At 35.8% G+C, this 12,566-nt stretch overlaps 1 protein-coding gene across 1 annotated transcript in view; it reads right to left on the bottom strand.

The window, feature by feature from the left end:
- Positions 1 to 1,633, bottom strand: part of LOC128546462 (calcium-binding mitochondrial carrier protein Aralar1-like) — a 35,749-nt gene extending 34,116 nt beyond the window's left edge. Inside the window, exons 1-2 of the mRNA XM_053517002.1 lie at positions 1,601 to 1,633; positions 1,417 to 1,485 (exon numbers count right to left, since the gene is read on the bottom strand). Coding sequence (XP_053372977.1) covers positions 1,417 to 1,485; positions 1,601 to 1,630 — 99 coding nt within the window. The 5' untranslated portion in view covers positions 1,631 to 1,633. The remainder of the gene's footprint in view (positions 1 to 1,416; positions 1,486 to 1,600) is intronic.
- Positions 1,634 to 12,566: the final 10,933 nt, after the last annotated feature.

Here is a 12,566-nt window from a genome sequence, read left to right as displayed (position 1 = left end):
GCTCACGCGAGATTACAGCCAGTTGCCATTCTGTGTATTTTATACTTCTTTGCAGAACGTAACGGCAGTCTCAGATTTTAGTGCAGACAGTCAGCGCAAAGAGTAGTTTCCCTTTACCAAAATGGTGAAAATCGTAAACAAAGTTATTTTGAAGTTGGAAAATTGTCTACACCGGATTCGTCTACACCTGTGTATAATAAGCACCCACGATTCGGGGGTGGGCCCAGATGTTAAAAAAAAAAGAAAAAAGTATTATACACGAGTATCAACGGTTCGTTCAGTAATATAATGAATGTATAATGACATTTATTAAAATATTCAGATTTGCACCAGAATTTGTTGGGTAAATTATTCAATACAATCTTTATGGTATTTCTAATCAAGAAAGTTATACATGTTATAGTTCTTACATGGCAGTGGCTACGATTACGGTACCGTAATCCTAGCCTCCGGTTCTAGGATTACGGAAGTTCCGTATTCCTAGACAACCCTATGAGAATAGGCTAGGATTACGGAAGAATTTAAGAGGCATCAAGTTTATGTTAGGACATGCATAAATGACATTGTAAACTTACTCTTTTCACTTAATTTCACTAATATTTCATGCTATCGATCGACCGTTTTGGGTTAGTATAATCTTAATGGCGGTGTGCGGAAATATTATAGAATTATCTATGTTTCGTATATACCTGCATTTTTTATCAAGTCAACACAAATGGTCTTTAATAACATACAATATGGTAATGAATCATAAAATTCAAAGTATAGGATTTTTTTTAATCTAACTTTGACACTCATATTTCTAATATATTTCCGCGCGCAGCCATTAAGATTATACTTACCCAAAACGGCAGATAGAAAACACGAAATAATAAGGCAGGCATGAAAAATTAAGTGAAATAAGTAAGTTTACAACATCATTTATACATGTCCTAACATCTACTTTATGCCTCTTAAAATACTTCCGTAATCCTAGCCTATCCTCATAGGGTTGTCTAGGAATACGGAACTTCCGTAATCCTAGAATCGGAGGCTAGGATTACGGTACCGTAATCGTAGCCACTGCCTTCTTACATAGTATGTTATTCTTTGAAGGCAATGAAAATTCCCCCTTTTGGCTAAAATGACGCGAAAATTCCCCTGACTGAGGGCTGCAGACCCCTTCCCCCAAAGTAGAGTGAGGGCCCTGATCTATTTGACGGTACCATAATCCTAGCCACTGCCCTTTTTAAATTAAAATTTAACCCACTTCAAACGTTATATCAGTTGACTTGGAAAGCGTCACTGTTGCTATCAAGGACCTGCAAGCGTCGGTGATGATGTAATTCGTAACATGAATAGGGAAACAATTTATGGAATGGAAAGAGGAGCAGTTTTTAAACAGGTTAACTGACGATAATGCATGTAAATGTTCACCTTGTGAGCTTCACATTCGACCTTTGTAGCAAACGGCCATTTTGCAGAGAAACGGGCAAGGTATTTTTCCTGAAACAAAAATAAATATAATTTCAGATTATAATGAATTGCTGCTAACATAAAACAATTCAATATGATGAAAACTGAGTAAAGACCACTGAAATTATGATATGGCAAAACAAACCCTTATGGAGGCCGCCATTTTCCTTGTCATGCACCAAAATGCATTTGATTGGGCAAAACTAGGGGTGAAGGTCATTTCTGTCATGATAAACATAAAACTGAAAGTAGAAAGGCTCGTTTTTAAAAATGCATGCGCGTGATCTTATTGTTATAAGCTCGGTTCAACATACTTTTCACTCATCCGTTCTTATTGTTAAAAGCGGGTATCGTAGACCCTAACTTTTTCATTCAGAGTCAGTTTCGCTCACGAATGCTAGACATTTCTACCCCAAGACGTTTCAACCCCAAGACACTTCGACCCCAAAATTGAATTTCCTTGAACATTCCGACCCCAAAGACAAATTTCGACCCTGTGACGTATCGACCCCTCAGAAATATCTTTAAGTTGTGTTTTGATCCAATTTTACTTTGACTTTGTTGTGGACTTTGCTCCACAGCGCAGTAGGCCTACATACTATGACGTTCAATCTTTGAAAGAGTTATTTGAAAAAGTTTCAGTCCGAAATATTTTATCGTTTTTATCAAAAAATCTGACATTTCATATTTTTATTCAGATCTTTTGCAATATTATTATGTTTGCAGCTGATATTTTAACTCGTACGTATATTTTTACATAAATGATTTTAGATATGCTTTACATTTATACATATTAGGCGTAAAAATATTGTTTCCGGCTGACCTACCCTAAATTTTTGGCCCGACCCTAAATGTTTTTATGGCCTTGGAGAATACGTTTTTAACTTTTTAACAAAATGTTGCAAAACTGCACTTTTATGCTTTAAACATGGTCTGTGAAGTTAGAAATCAACTTACGGATGCTCTAAAGGCATAACCCTAGCTCTTTTTGTATTCATTTTTGACACAAAAATAATTTCCGAAAAGTCTCCCTTAATAAAAAAAAAAATCCAAAAAAAGAAAAAAAAATCGGACCTACCTACCCAATTTTTTTTTTTTTTTTTTGAGCATGTTACCGGAAACAGAGTTTTTTAGGCAAAACTGATTTTAGATATGCTTTACATTTTTACGTGCTTTACATTTTTACATAAATGATTTTAGATATGCTTTACATTTTTACATAAAAGATTTAAGGTATGCTTTACAATTGGCGTTTTCGATAACTTCTTCTCGGCGATATATGACCATTTTGTGTCGATTCGCCGTAAAACCCAACTCACTCACTACTTTGACTTTGTTTCTGAGGACAATTATGATTTTAAAAACACAACTTAGGGAATATGCATATTGTAAGTTTGTAACGTGTCGCGGGGTTTGTAGTAATGTGTACTGGCAGACGAGTATATATAATTAACCCAGTATAATAAAAAAAACTTCGCAATTTGTGACGGCCTGAATATTTAATGACTTATTTATGATCATCACATGGCTATATGAAAATATTTATTGATGAAAATAATGGAAACACGCTATTTCTTTTCACTTTGTGTGGATAAGCCTGAGATAACTTGCCTGAGGTACTCACAGACACTTAAGGGGTCAGCACCCCTCCCCTCCCAATCCGCACCTGCCAACCTTTTAAAAGAAACTGAGCACATGTCTCGATCAACAACTTCTGTTACAATTTCAACACGTTTAAAAAAAAATCCCATATTTTATTGAATTGATAGTAAATGGTATAATTTTTAAAAGATGCTGAATTAGTAACAAAACATATTCAATATTTGTGATATGTGCTCAGTGTGTTTTAAAATATTAAGAATATTGGCTGATATCTGGCAGGGGAGGGGAGGGGGGCTTGACCTCCAAGTGACTGTGAGGTACTGAGCAATAAGTCAAACAAAAGTATTCAGATGATCAGGGCAGTTACTTAGTTAATCTCCAGAAAACTACCTGTTATGAGGATGGACACTATCGTTCCTTATATCTGAGTGTATTATCAAGAAGCCAACAGTTATTTACCATGGGGAAACACACATAGAGGTTGGTACGAACAAGGTTTAGCTTCTGTCTGTTTATATAGGGAAGACACGACAGCGGTACTAGTAGTGGTGATACCAAGGTATTTAAAGAATGTCACGGTTCAACTGGGGTGTCATAAATATAAAAGTTATGGCAGGTATGATGGCCTTTTCCGAATATCATTGCCTGAGTTTTTCACGTATCTATTTTTAACCCCCACCTCTGATAATAGTTTACAAGATCGTCAAGCATCGATTGAAGGGCATCGGGTGATTTTGCCAAAAGCATCTGATCGTGAACATCAAGTAACAGGAAATATTGTAGTTCATTTCAAAGAAGTATAAAATACATTTATTTTTATAGCTCTTTGTTCATTTTCAGTAAAAATATCAGCCACATTTGAGTAAATATTCTGAGAAATGTTGTTTACGAAAAACATAAAAAGGAGAGGGGAGCTGGGATCCCTTGTTTTAACCCGATATTTGAAGTAAAAAAGTCGGACGTCTGGGAGTTGAACCGTACACAAGACTTAACAACCGTGTACATTGATTTCAAAGCTTGTACTAATTTTCCTAAATAGATACAAATCAAATGAAAATATCGATTGTTTGATTTAATGCTGACCACATGCGACTTTTACAAACTTGACTTATATACAATACAATGACTAATACGTAGCATACCATAACAAAATGGCATTGAGCAGCTGCGTTATCATGGTTACTGGTGCATGAGTTAAGACATTTTACAAGTAGGCTGGTTTATCTCTACTTAGATACAATATGATTTTTTTTTCAGAGGTTTACCACAGGATTTCAAAATGTCAAGAAAAAAGTTTAGATATATTTTTGTTTCAACATTGAAAAATAAACGGAGGAACAGAGTACAAAAAACTAAGAAAAGACAAACAGAAAGCAATGATAATTAGATAAAAGACAAAAAAAACTTCATTCTCCTCTAAAGACTGTCACAACGCCAATCAAACATAAGAGACCTTCAACTCCTTATTCTAGTGCCAAGAAGACCGACAGAGAAACAACTGATTCATACGCCGTCGAAATATAAAGACAGGTCTTGAATACATAAAACAAATTTTGGAGGGGATTTTTTTTCAAAGCATGGGAAAAACATATACTCATGACTTACAACAAAAACACTAAATTTTTAAGCAGTACAAAATTCTGCAACCCGTTCTCCCAAAGAAAAAAAGGAGACACAAAAGCAAACGAACAAATAAAACCGAAACCATTCGCATCTCCTACTCCTACGCATCCGGAAACACAGTGCATTTTCTATTGACGATGTGTTTGTTACGTTTGCGGTTCAAGATTAAACAACCAAAGCGATTTAAAAGTGGGTTTTTTTTTGTTGTTGTTGTCTTTTTCACAAGACGAAAATGCTGTAACAATTTTGAAACTGAAGCACGTGTAACCAGTACATTTTAAGAACTTGCATGACGTATGGAAAATTGTTTGCGATTATTTTTGAGTTAGAAGACCTAACACCTCTTTCTTTCGAAATATTGTTATAATACTATCATTTGCTGTAAATATGGAATATTTTTACAGCTTGCTAGCTTTGTATGGAGAAATACGCACCCGGTATGAATTTAATGGAGAGTAAGAATTAGTATGTTATTTTATACATCCGAGAAATAATACAATAAAAATGTCACTTTTAGAAAATATGTAGATTCGTAAAAACAGGAAAGTTAATTGTAGAACATTCTATGATTATCAGGTACATATTTTTCAATCTTCAGTTATATTTAGCAACATGTTTTAGCTAATTACCATAAAAATCAAATATTACACCATATGTTAGACAACAGCACAGTGTAAGCGATCTTTTGAAAGCAAATATATTCTTCTCGTTTACTCTAGTAAACTTAAGCTGATTTCATTGGTTCTAAGTCCGATTCGTGCGGTCATTCAATGACAGTACAATGGCTTCGTTTAGAAACGACCGTGGCGGTGAGAATGTCACAAATAAACAGCCATTGAAAAGCTTCTGCAAAACAATACAACCACGTGCGTAAAAGCTATATAACAAATACTTATAATTTATCAAACTTATGATTTCTTTGCAAATCTTTATCCAGTGTAAATTCAATTTGTTTCGAGTCTTGTTCTCTTTCGTTTTGCCGGTCGCCGTTTCATTAGAGTTACTCCCTTTATATTTTTAAACTGAAAAAGGGCAAAATAAGCAATATTCCGAACAAAGTCAAATTACGTTCACAAGACGCATGCCAGGTAAGAGAGGCTTTTGTAAGTTATAAGTATTTGCTATAACTTGCACGCATGTGGTTGTATTTTGATAATGGCTGTTTAGTCGTGACATTTGCATCGGCACGATCGTTTCTGACTGACGCAATTGACAAATTTGTCAATGTTTAGAAACGTACACTCATAGACATTTATAATCGGTCACCTATGATTTTCATATATTTCTTTAAGAATACGGTGGAAATAAAACAATAAAGTATACAATCAATTTATTCAATATCTTGATAACAATATTACCAGTTTCATTTCTTAAGAACATTTGTGACTTGGTAACAAGAATAGTTTGAATAACAACACCCACATTTTCTCTTTGTCAAATTAAAATCATTTAAGAGTTGCTCAAAAGCAGAATTCGACGTTTGCCACAGCAATTGAGTCTACATGATCTTGAAAATGACGCCATTAACAAATTGTAGAATATTGCACTTGTAAGGCGTCATTCAGAGATATTTCATTTCGATGCGTAGCCGTTTTCAGGCAGTTGTTATTTTATTGGCGATGATAGAACCTATTATGAACAGCAGGCAGTATGCCCGGTAACAGAGAGATTAATAATATCTGTCATGTGTTTACGAATCGGATAGAAATATCCGTCCCGAGGGCACCTGCGCATTGGGCGGTAATGAGGCTTGCCGAATTACCGTCCATGTGCAGGTGGCCGATTTTTTCTTGCATATCGTATACATGTTAGCATTTTATTCTGGCAGATTATTTTTCTTGCATACCGTATTTTACAAATAACAGATAGAAATACTTTCTTTGTAGCACCCTTTCTTGTAGCAGAGCGCGGGAAATTAACGTCCGTAAGCAGAAGTGACGTCATGATGTTTTGCGTTACGCACAATAACAAAGTTCCACTTTAGTTTTATCGTTTGTAGCGTAACGTTTTGTTCTTATGGTAAACTAACGTATTTTGAATCGAGAAATATACTATAAGGAACGGAGAGAAACTATCAAGGTACTTGCTTTTTTCGTGTTTTTACATAAACAATATATTACCAGTGCATGAACAACTAGTTGTTATTAACAGCACGAGAGTCATCTGGCATGGGGGGTGCCAGATGGGTTTTGCCGGCATGGGTAGCTAAAATCACCGGAAACGCCAGTCCGGTGTGCAAGAAAGCGATATCAAGCACATGCGCATACAAAGTGTGAATTAAATTTTTACAAGTATACGTAATATTCAGCGTTTGCCAAAGACTTTCAAGTAATCTTTACCTGATACATATTCTAAACTATTCTTATTAGCATTCACAAACAAGAAACACACAGGTAGATGGGAAATGGCCGCGACTTTATTTCATTGATATTATGGCATATAGCATGTTTAAATTTATAGAAATGAATACGAACACAAGAAAAACATCACTAGCGAAATGGCATAGCAACTTACAGGCAACGCAAAGAGGCAGAAGCCCATTTTAAAGGCTGACAATGAAGAAACTGGCAAATTGCAGAGATTTCTCCATTCATAGCTGATGAGAAAGTGAGGCGAATTGTTCATCGAAGTCGCGAAGACATCATGCAACTATTGCTTTTACATGTTAGTTTCTAATAGAATCAGCACAATATTATTTTGCTTTTTATTTAAGAAGGGTTGGATCGCGACAGTAATGTCGCTGCAAACTTATAATAGAATATCCAGGAAAGACTGCACTATTTATATGTTAATAAAGAAGCAGGAAGCGCTACCAGATATAGCAGGTGGTCTTATATTTATAATCAGACCAAATTTTAGAGGTATGTAGCAAAGGATGTTGTTTTCCCGGTCTTGCCATTATATTAACATAATCCCTGCTAAACTAAGAAACAGCCATTACCAAGATATTGGTGAATGACCGACCATTTCTGGTCAAGGTCCCCTCTAACAAAGGTTCGAAAAGGATTAATTCGGACTTGGTTGCCAGGGACGGATCGCGTCAGAACGCGATAGATTAAATACCATCTAAGCTAAAGGATGTTCTGATAAACGGACTATTGGTAGCATTTAACTAGGGAGCAACAGACGAAATAAAGAGCTGGTTTATAAGCGCTTCCAGTTAGCAGAGGGGGTCAAGTTAAATATACAAGACCCACATAGGTTATTAGACGTATGTAGCAAAGTTGATCCACACAAAACTATAAAGATATGTACGGCCCTACTCGTACATATTAAAAACCCCTCAACTCCCGAACGGCATTACTCTAACTTGGCTGGGAGGAGGCACCCTGCTAAACTAAGTGACAGTCAGTGCAAGGATATAATATTAATGACCGACCATGCTTTTGGTGCAAGGTCCCCTCTAACAGGTTGCAGCCGGTTAAACCCTGCAACACCAATATAAGACATGGTCATTCGAGTTGTTTCGTAATGCCAAGGAAGGCTTTATCAAAATAGGTGTTGATCAATTATAAAAATATTTATAATGGACAATTAAGATTTTATACAAGCAAAGTCAAAAAGTACCATTCGCATCCAGCCCTACACTAAAAATGTTCGTTTCTTTACGTAAGTCGCGACAGACGTATTTGTAATCCGCGCACCAAAACCCTAAAAACTCATACCGAGAAAAGTGCGGGAAAGTGTTGGATTACATTTAAAAGCAATAAAAATGTTATTATATCTGCACAAAATTAAATACAAGTAATTAAAAAAAAATAGAAAAAGGAAAATATAAAATATCATAAAATTGTAAAGATGATTGAATAATATTATTTTCACTTCGACAGCAGAAATACGTCAAATTAATACTATGAATATATCATTGTGGACGGATAGCTCAGTGGTTTGGTTTAAACATATTTTATTTTGCAATATTTACAACATGATTACAAACATACAATAAAGGATTGGACAGGAAGCTTTATAAGCTTAAGGTTGTCCTCTCACTATTACAACAATGTGCATATATAGTTCATGGCAATAGAAACCTTCAAATGCGTGGAAAAAATTACAAACGTTTACTAAAGAATATTACACAGGTGTAAAGTAACTATTTATAAAGTTATCCGTAGTAGGAGATACTGGTATAAAAAAGAAAGAAAAAGGAACAGAAATAGTAAGAAATTGACAACAAAACTAGAGGCAATTACATGATGAAGTTACTATCACTTAACACAGTTAAAAGGGTTTGATATGCTATTTTTCATGTAAGCTATTTCTGATATGTTTACTTCTTGTAGATCAAAATCGTTTGGATTTAACAATGTAACACTGAACAGCAGTAAATATTTCTACGTTGGAATCATCTGATAGGGCAGGACTACCTTGTAAGATAACATTTAATGTTGGAGTACAAAACTGGGATATGATATTGAACAAATGTATTCTTAAGTGAGAATACCTCGGGCATATGAAAAAATAGTGATAAGGCGTTTCTACATCCCCGCAGTCACAATTTGGAGACTCAATAATGTTTTTAGCATAGAGCTCAGAAGATAGAGAGCTGCATTGCGTACGTAGCCTTGTATGAAGTATCTGAGATTTTCTTACTCCTGTCAGAAAGTACTTTGGAACAGTAGGAATGTCATTATTTAACATACGCTTAAAGGATGCTAGAGAACAAGCATTACGTATTTTGTCTGGAAGAGCGTTGAAGTCCCGTATGACTGATGGAAGGAAGGAATTGTAATAAAATGCAGTATGTGTGAACATAGTCTGAATATTTTCAGCATTTCTAAGAGGGTATCTGTGGTCTCTTCCTACATTAGATGGAACAAGGTCTGAAAGATAGGACAGTGTGAGGTTATTTTTCATTTTATAAAACAGCACTAACTTATGTTTTTTCCTTCTGTTTGCAAGGGTTTTCCAGCCAACTTCAGATAAAAGTTTGTCAATAGAAACGAGTTTCGTTGTTCCAGTTACTATTCTTGCTGCTTCATGCTGAATTTTTTCAAGTTTCTGTTTTTCATTTTGAGTGCAATTGTCAAAAAGTACGTCACCATATTCAAGAATAGGTCTAATGAATGATTTGTAGATTACCTCAAGAGAATTTCTGTCTAGCTGAAATTTTAACTTTTTCATGACATTTATTCGCAGCCAGGCTTTCTTTGTTATGTACTCAATTTGTGTAGTCCACCTTAGATCATTTGATAGAAAAATACCTAAATGTTTATGATTATGGACTTCGTTTATTTGCTGACCCTGCATTAATAGTGGAGGATGATAGACTCTATTTTGTTTGCGGGATATCAATAACGACTCAGTTTTAGAAGGGTTAAAGTTCACTAGCCACCTTGATGCCCAGTTTGAAATTTTATTAAGATCTGAATTTAAGATAGCAGAAGCTGTATTTGGATTTTCAACTACAATTGAAAGGTTCGTATCATCTGCAAATAACCTTATATGAGCTTGAATATCTAGGACTATGTCATTGATGTAGATTAAAAATAAAAGGGGGCCAAGGATTGATCCTTGGGGAACCCCTGCAGTGATTACTTTTTGAGATGATTTACAGCCAGGAAGTATAACACTTTGTTTCCTATTATGCAGATATGAGGAATACCAGGATAATAAGGACCCAGAGATTCCAATAGACTTAAGTTTATAAATGAGACCCTTGTGCCAAACACGGTCGAATGCCTTACTTATGTCACAAAATATAGCCCTTATCTCTTTACCAGAATCAATAGCTTGTGAAAATAAATTGTGGATATATGTAAGTTGGTTTACTGTACAGTCACCCGGAACAAAACCAGACTGCAGGGAGAGAGGATGTTATGTTCATGAAGAAAATTGAAAGTATGTTTGAACACGATTTTTTCAAACACTTTATTGACAGTACTTGTGAGAGAAATAGGACGGTAGTTATTTACAAGAGAGGGGTCTCCAGACTTAAAAATAGGTGTAACATTAGCGTTTTTCCAACTGTTTGGAACTGTAGAAATACGCAATGAGTAATTAAAGAGGTCACACAAGGGGCCGGATAGTTCTAGAGAAAGCTCACGAAGGATACGATTATTTATACTATCAGGGCCTGCAGCTTTACCTAGTTGAAGAGATTGTAAAACAGATATTACTTCATCTGGGGAAATAGTAATACTAACAAGGAGGTCGTGATCAACAGATTGTGGGTGTGGCAGCGGCGGTGCTGAGTTCTCATCTATACGTGTTTGACCAACAAAAAAGTCATTGAACAAGTTGGCTTTACCAGGCATATCTTCAATAATTTTATCATCATATGACAAGGGAGGAATAGAGGAGGAGGAATATGGTTTTATGAAAGATTTCAAACAAGACCACCAAGTTTTGTTGGTTTGAGATTCTGATTTTAACTTTTTAGAAAGAAGATCCAACTGTTGACTCTTTGCAACACGGATTTTGTTAACTATAAGATTGCGGAGGTTTCGAAATTTTTCCCAGTGATACGGAGTGTTTCTTTGTCTTGCCTTTCTATAGTAACGTTTACGTTTCCTAATTAGTAATCTGATTTCATTCGTGAACCAAGACGGTTCACCCTCTCTGATCAGTACTTTTCTGTTCGGGATACATATTTTGGCATTCTCAATAATTTTATTTGCAATGTTTTCCGTGTACTTATCAATATCCTCATGTTTGAGAGAGTCCCAGTCAAATGTTGATGTTATTTGCCTAAGTCTGTCGTAGTTACCCTTATCGAATATCCAAACGTGGCGGTAAAATGGTGGAAATTTTGCCTTTTTAAGGTTTAAAAGTCCATAAACTGGGCAGTGGTATCTAACGTTTTGAGGAAGAAAAGGGTCACCAACGCCACTTATGTGTCATCAGCACGTGAGCTTACGTGTAGTGTCCCCCAGGGAAGCTGTTTAGGGCCGTGGCTCTATCTCACGTACGCAGGAACGATTTTTGACATTGTTCCCCCGTCCATTTCCGTCTTTGGCTTTGCCGACGACCACACCGCAAGCACACGTTTTAAGCCCGAACCATCCATCGAGGCTAAATCCATTGGTGAACTAGAGGAGTTTGCTACAGATTCAAATGAGTGGATGAACAGTAACAAACTAAAAATGAATTCCTCAAAAACTGAACATATTGCCTTTGGAAGTGCCCCTCAGTTGAATAAGTTAAACATTCACGAGATAGATATTTGTGGTGATAAAATCAAGAGACAGAGTAACATCAGATATTTGGGGGCCTATTTGGACGAAACTTTAACTTTCAAAGAGCATATAAAAATAAAGTGTAGAACGGCAATGTTGAATTTTTTCCGAATCAAAAACATTCGCAAATATTTGACTCAGGATGCAACTGAAACCTTAGTGCTATCGCTGGTTATTTCGCATTTAGACTACTGTAATGTTATTTTATACGGTATTTCTGATTGTGACATCGCAAAACTGCAACGCATTCAAAATATGTGTGCGAAGTTAGTTCTGAATCGTAGAAGAAGAGACAGTTCTAAGCAGGCACTCTACGATTTGCACTGGCTGCCGATCAAAGCCAGAATAAACTTTAAGATCTTGACGTACATGTTCAATTGCCATGTTGGAAATGCGCCTGCATATTTGATTGAACTCTTAACACCGAAAATCCCCCAGCGCTCCCTCAGATCCTCGGAGTCATCAGTTGACTGTTACATCGTCCCTTTCAACAAGCGAAAAACTTTTAGTGATAGAAGCTTTAGTACTATAGGGCCAAAGTTGTGGAACAATTTGCCGTTGAACATCAGACAAAGTTCTTCAATTGACTGCTTTAGGAAAAGGTTGAAAACGCATTTCTTCAGAGACTACCTTGCATTATTCTAAGTTTTGATTGAGTTTTAAACAATGATGCTGGTGACAGTGATAGAAATTTAATGTTTGTCTGTG

The sequence above is a fragment of the Mercenaria mercenaria genome, chromosome 10 (genome assembly GCF_021730395.1).
Source record: "Mercenaria mercenaria strain notata chromosome 10, MADL_Memer_1, whole genome shotgun sequence".
Classification (NCBI taxonomy): Eukaryota; Metazoa; Mollusca; class Bivalvia; order Venerida; family Veneridae; genus Mercenaria; species Mercenaria mercenaria.
Note: the sequence above shows the minus strand (reverse complement) of the source record. Positions and strands in the feature narration are given on the sequence as shown.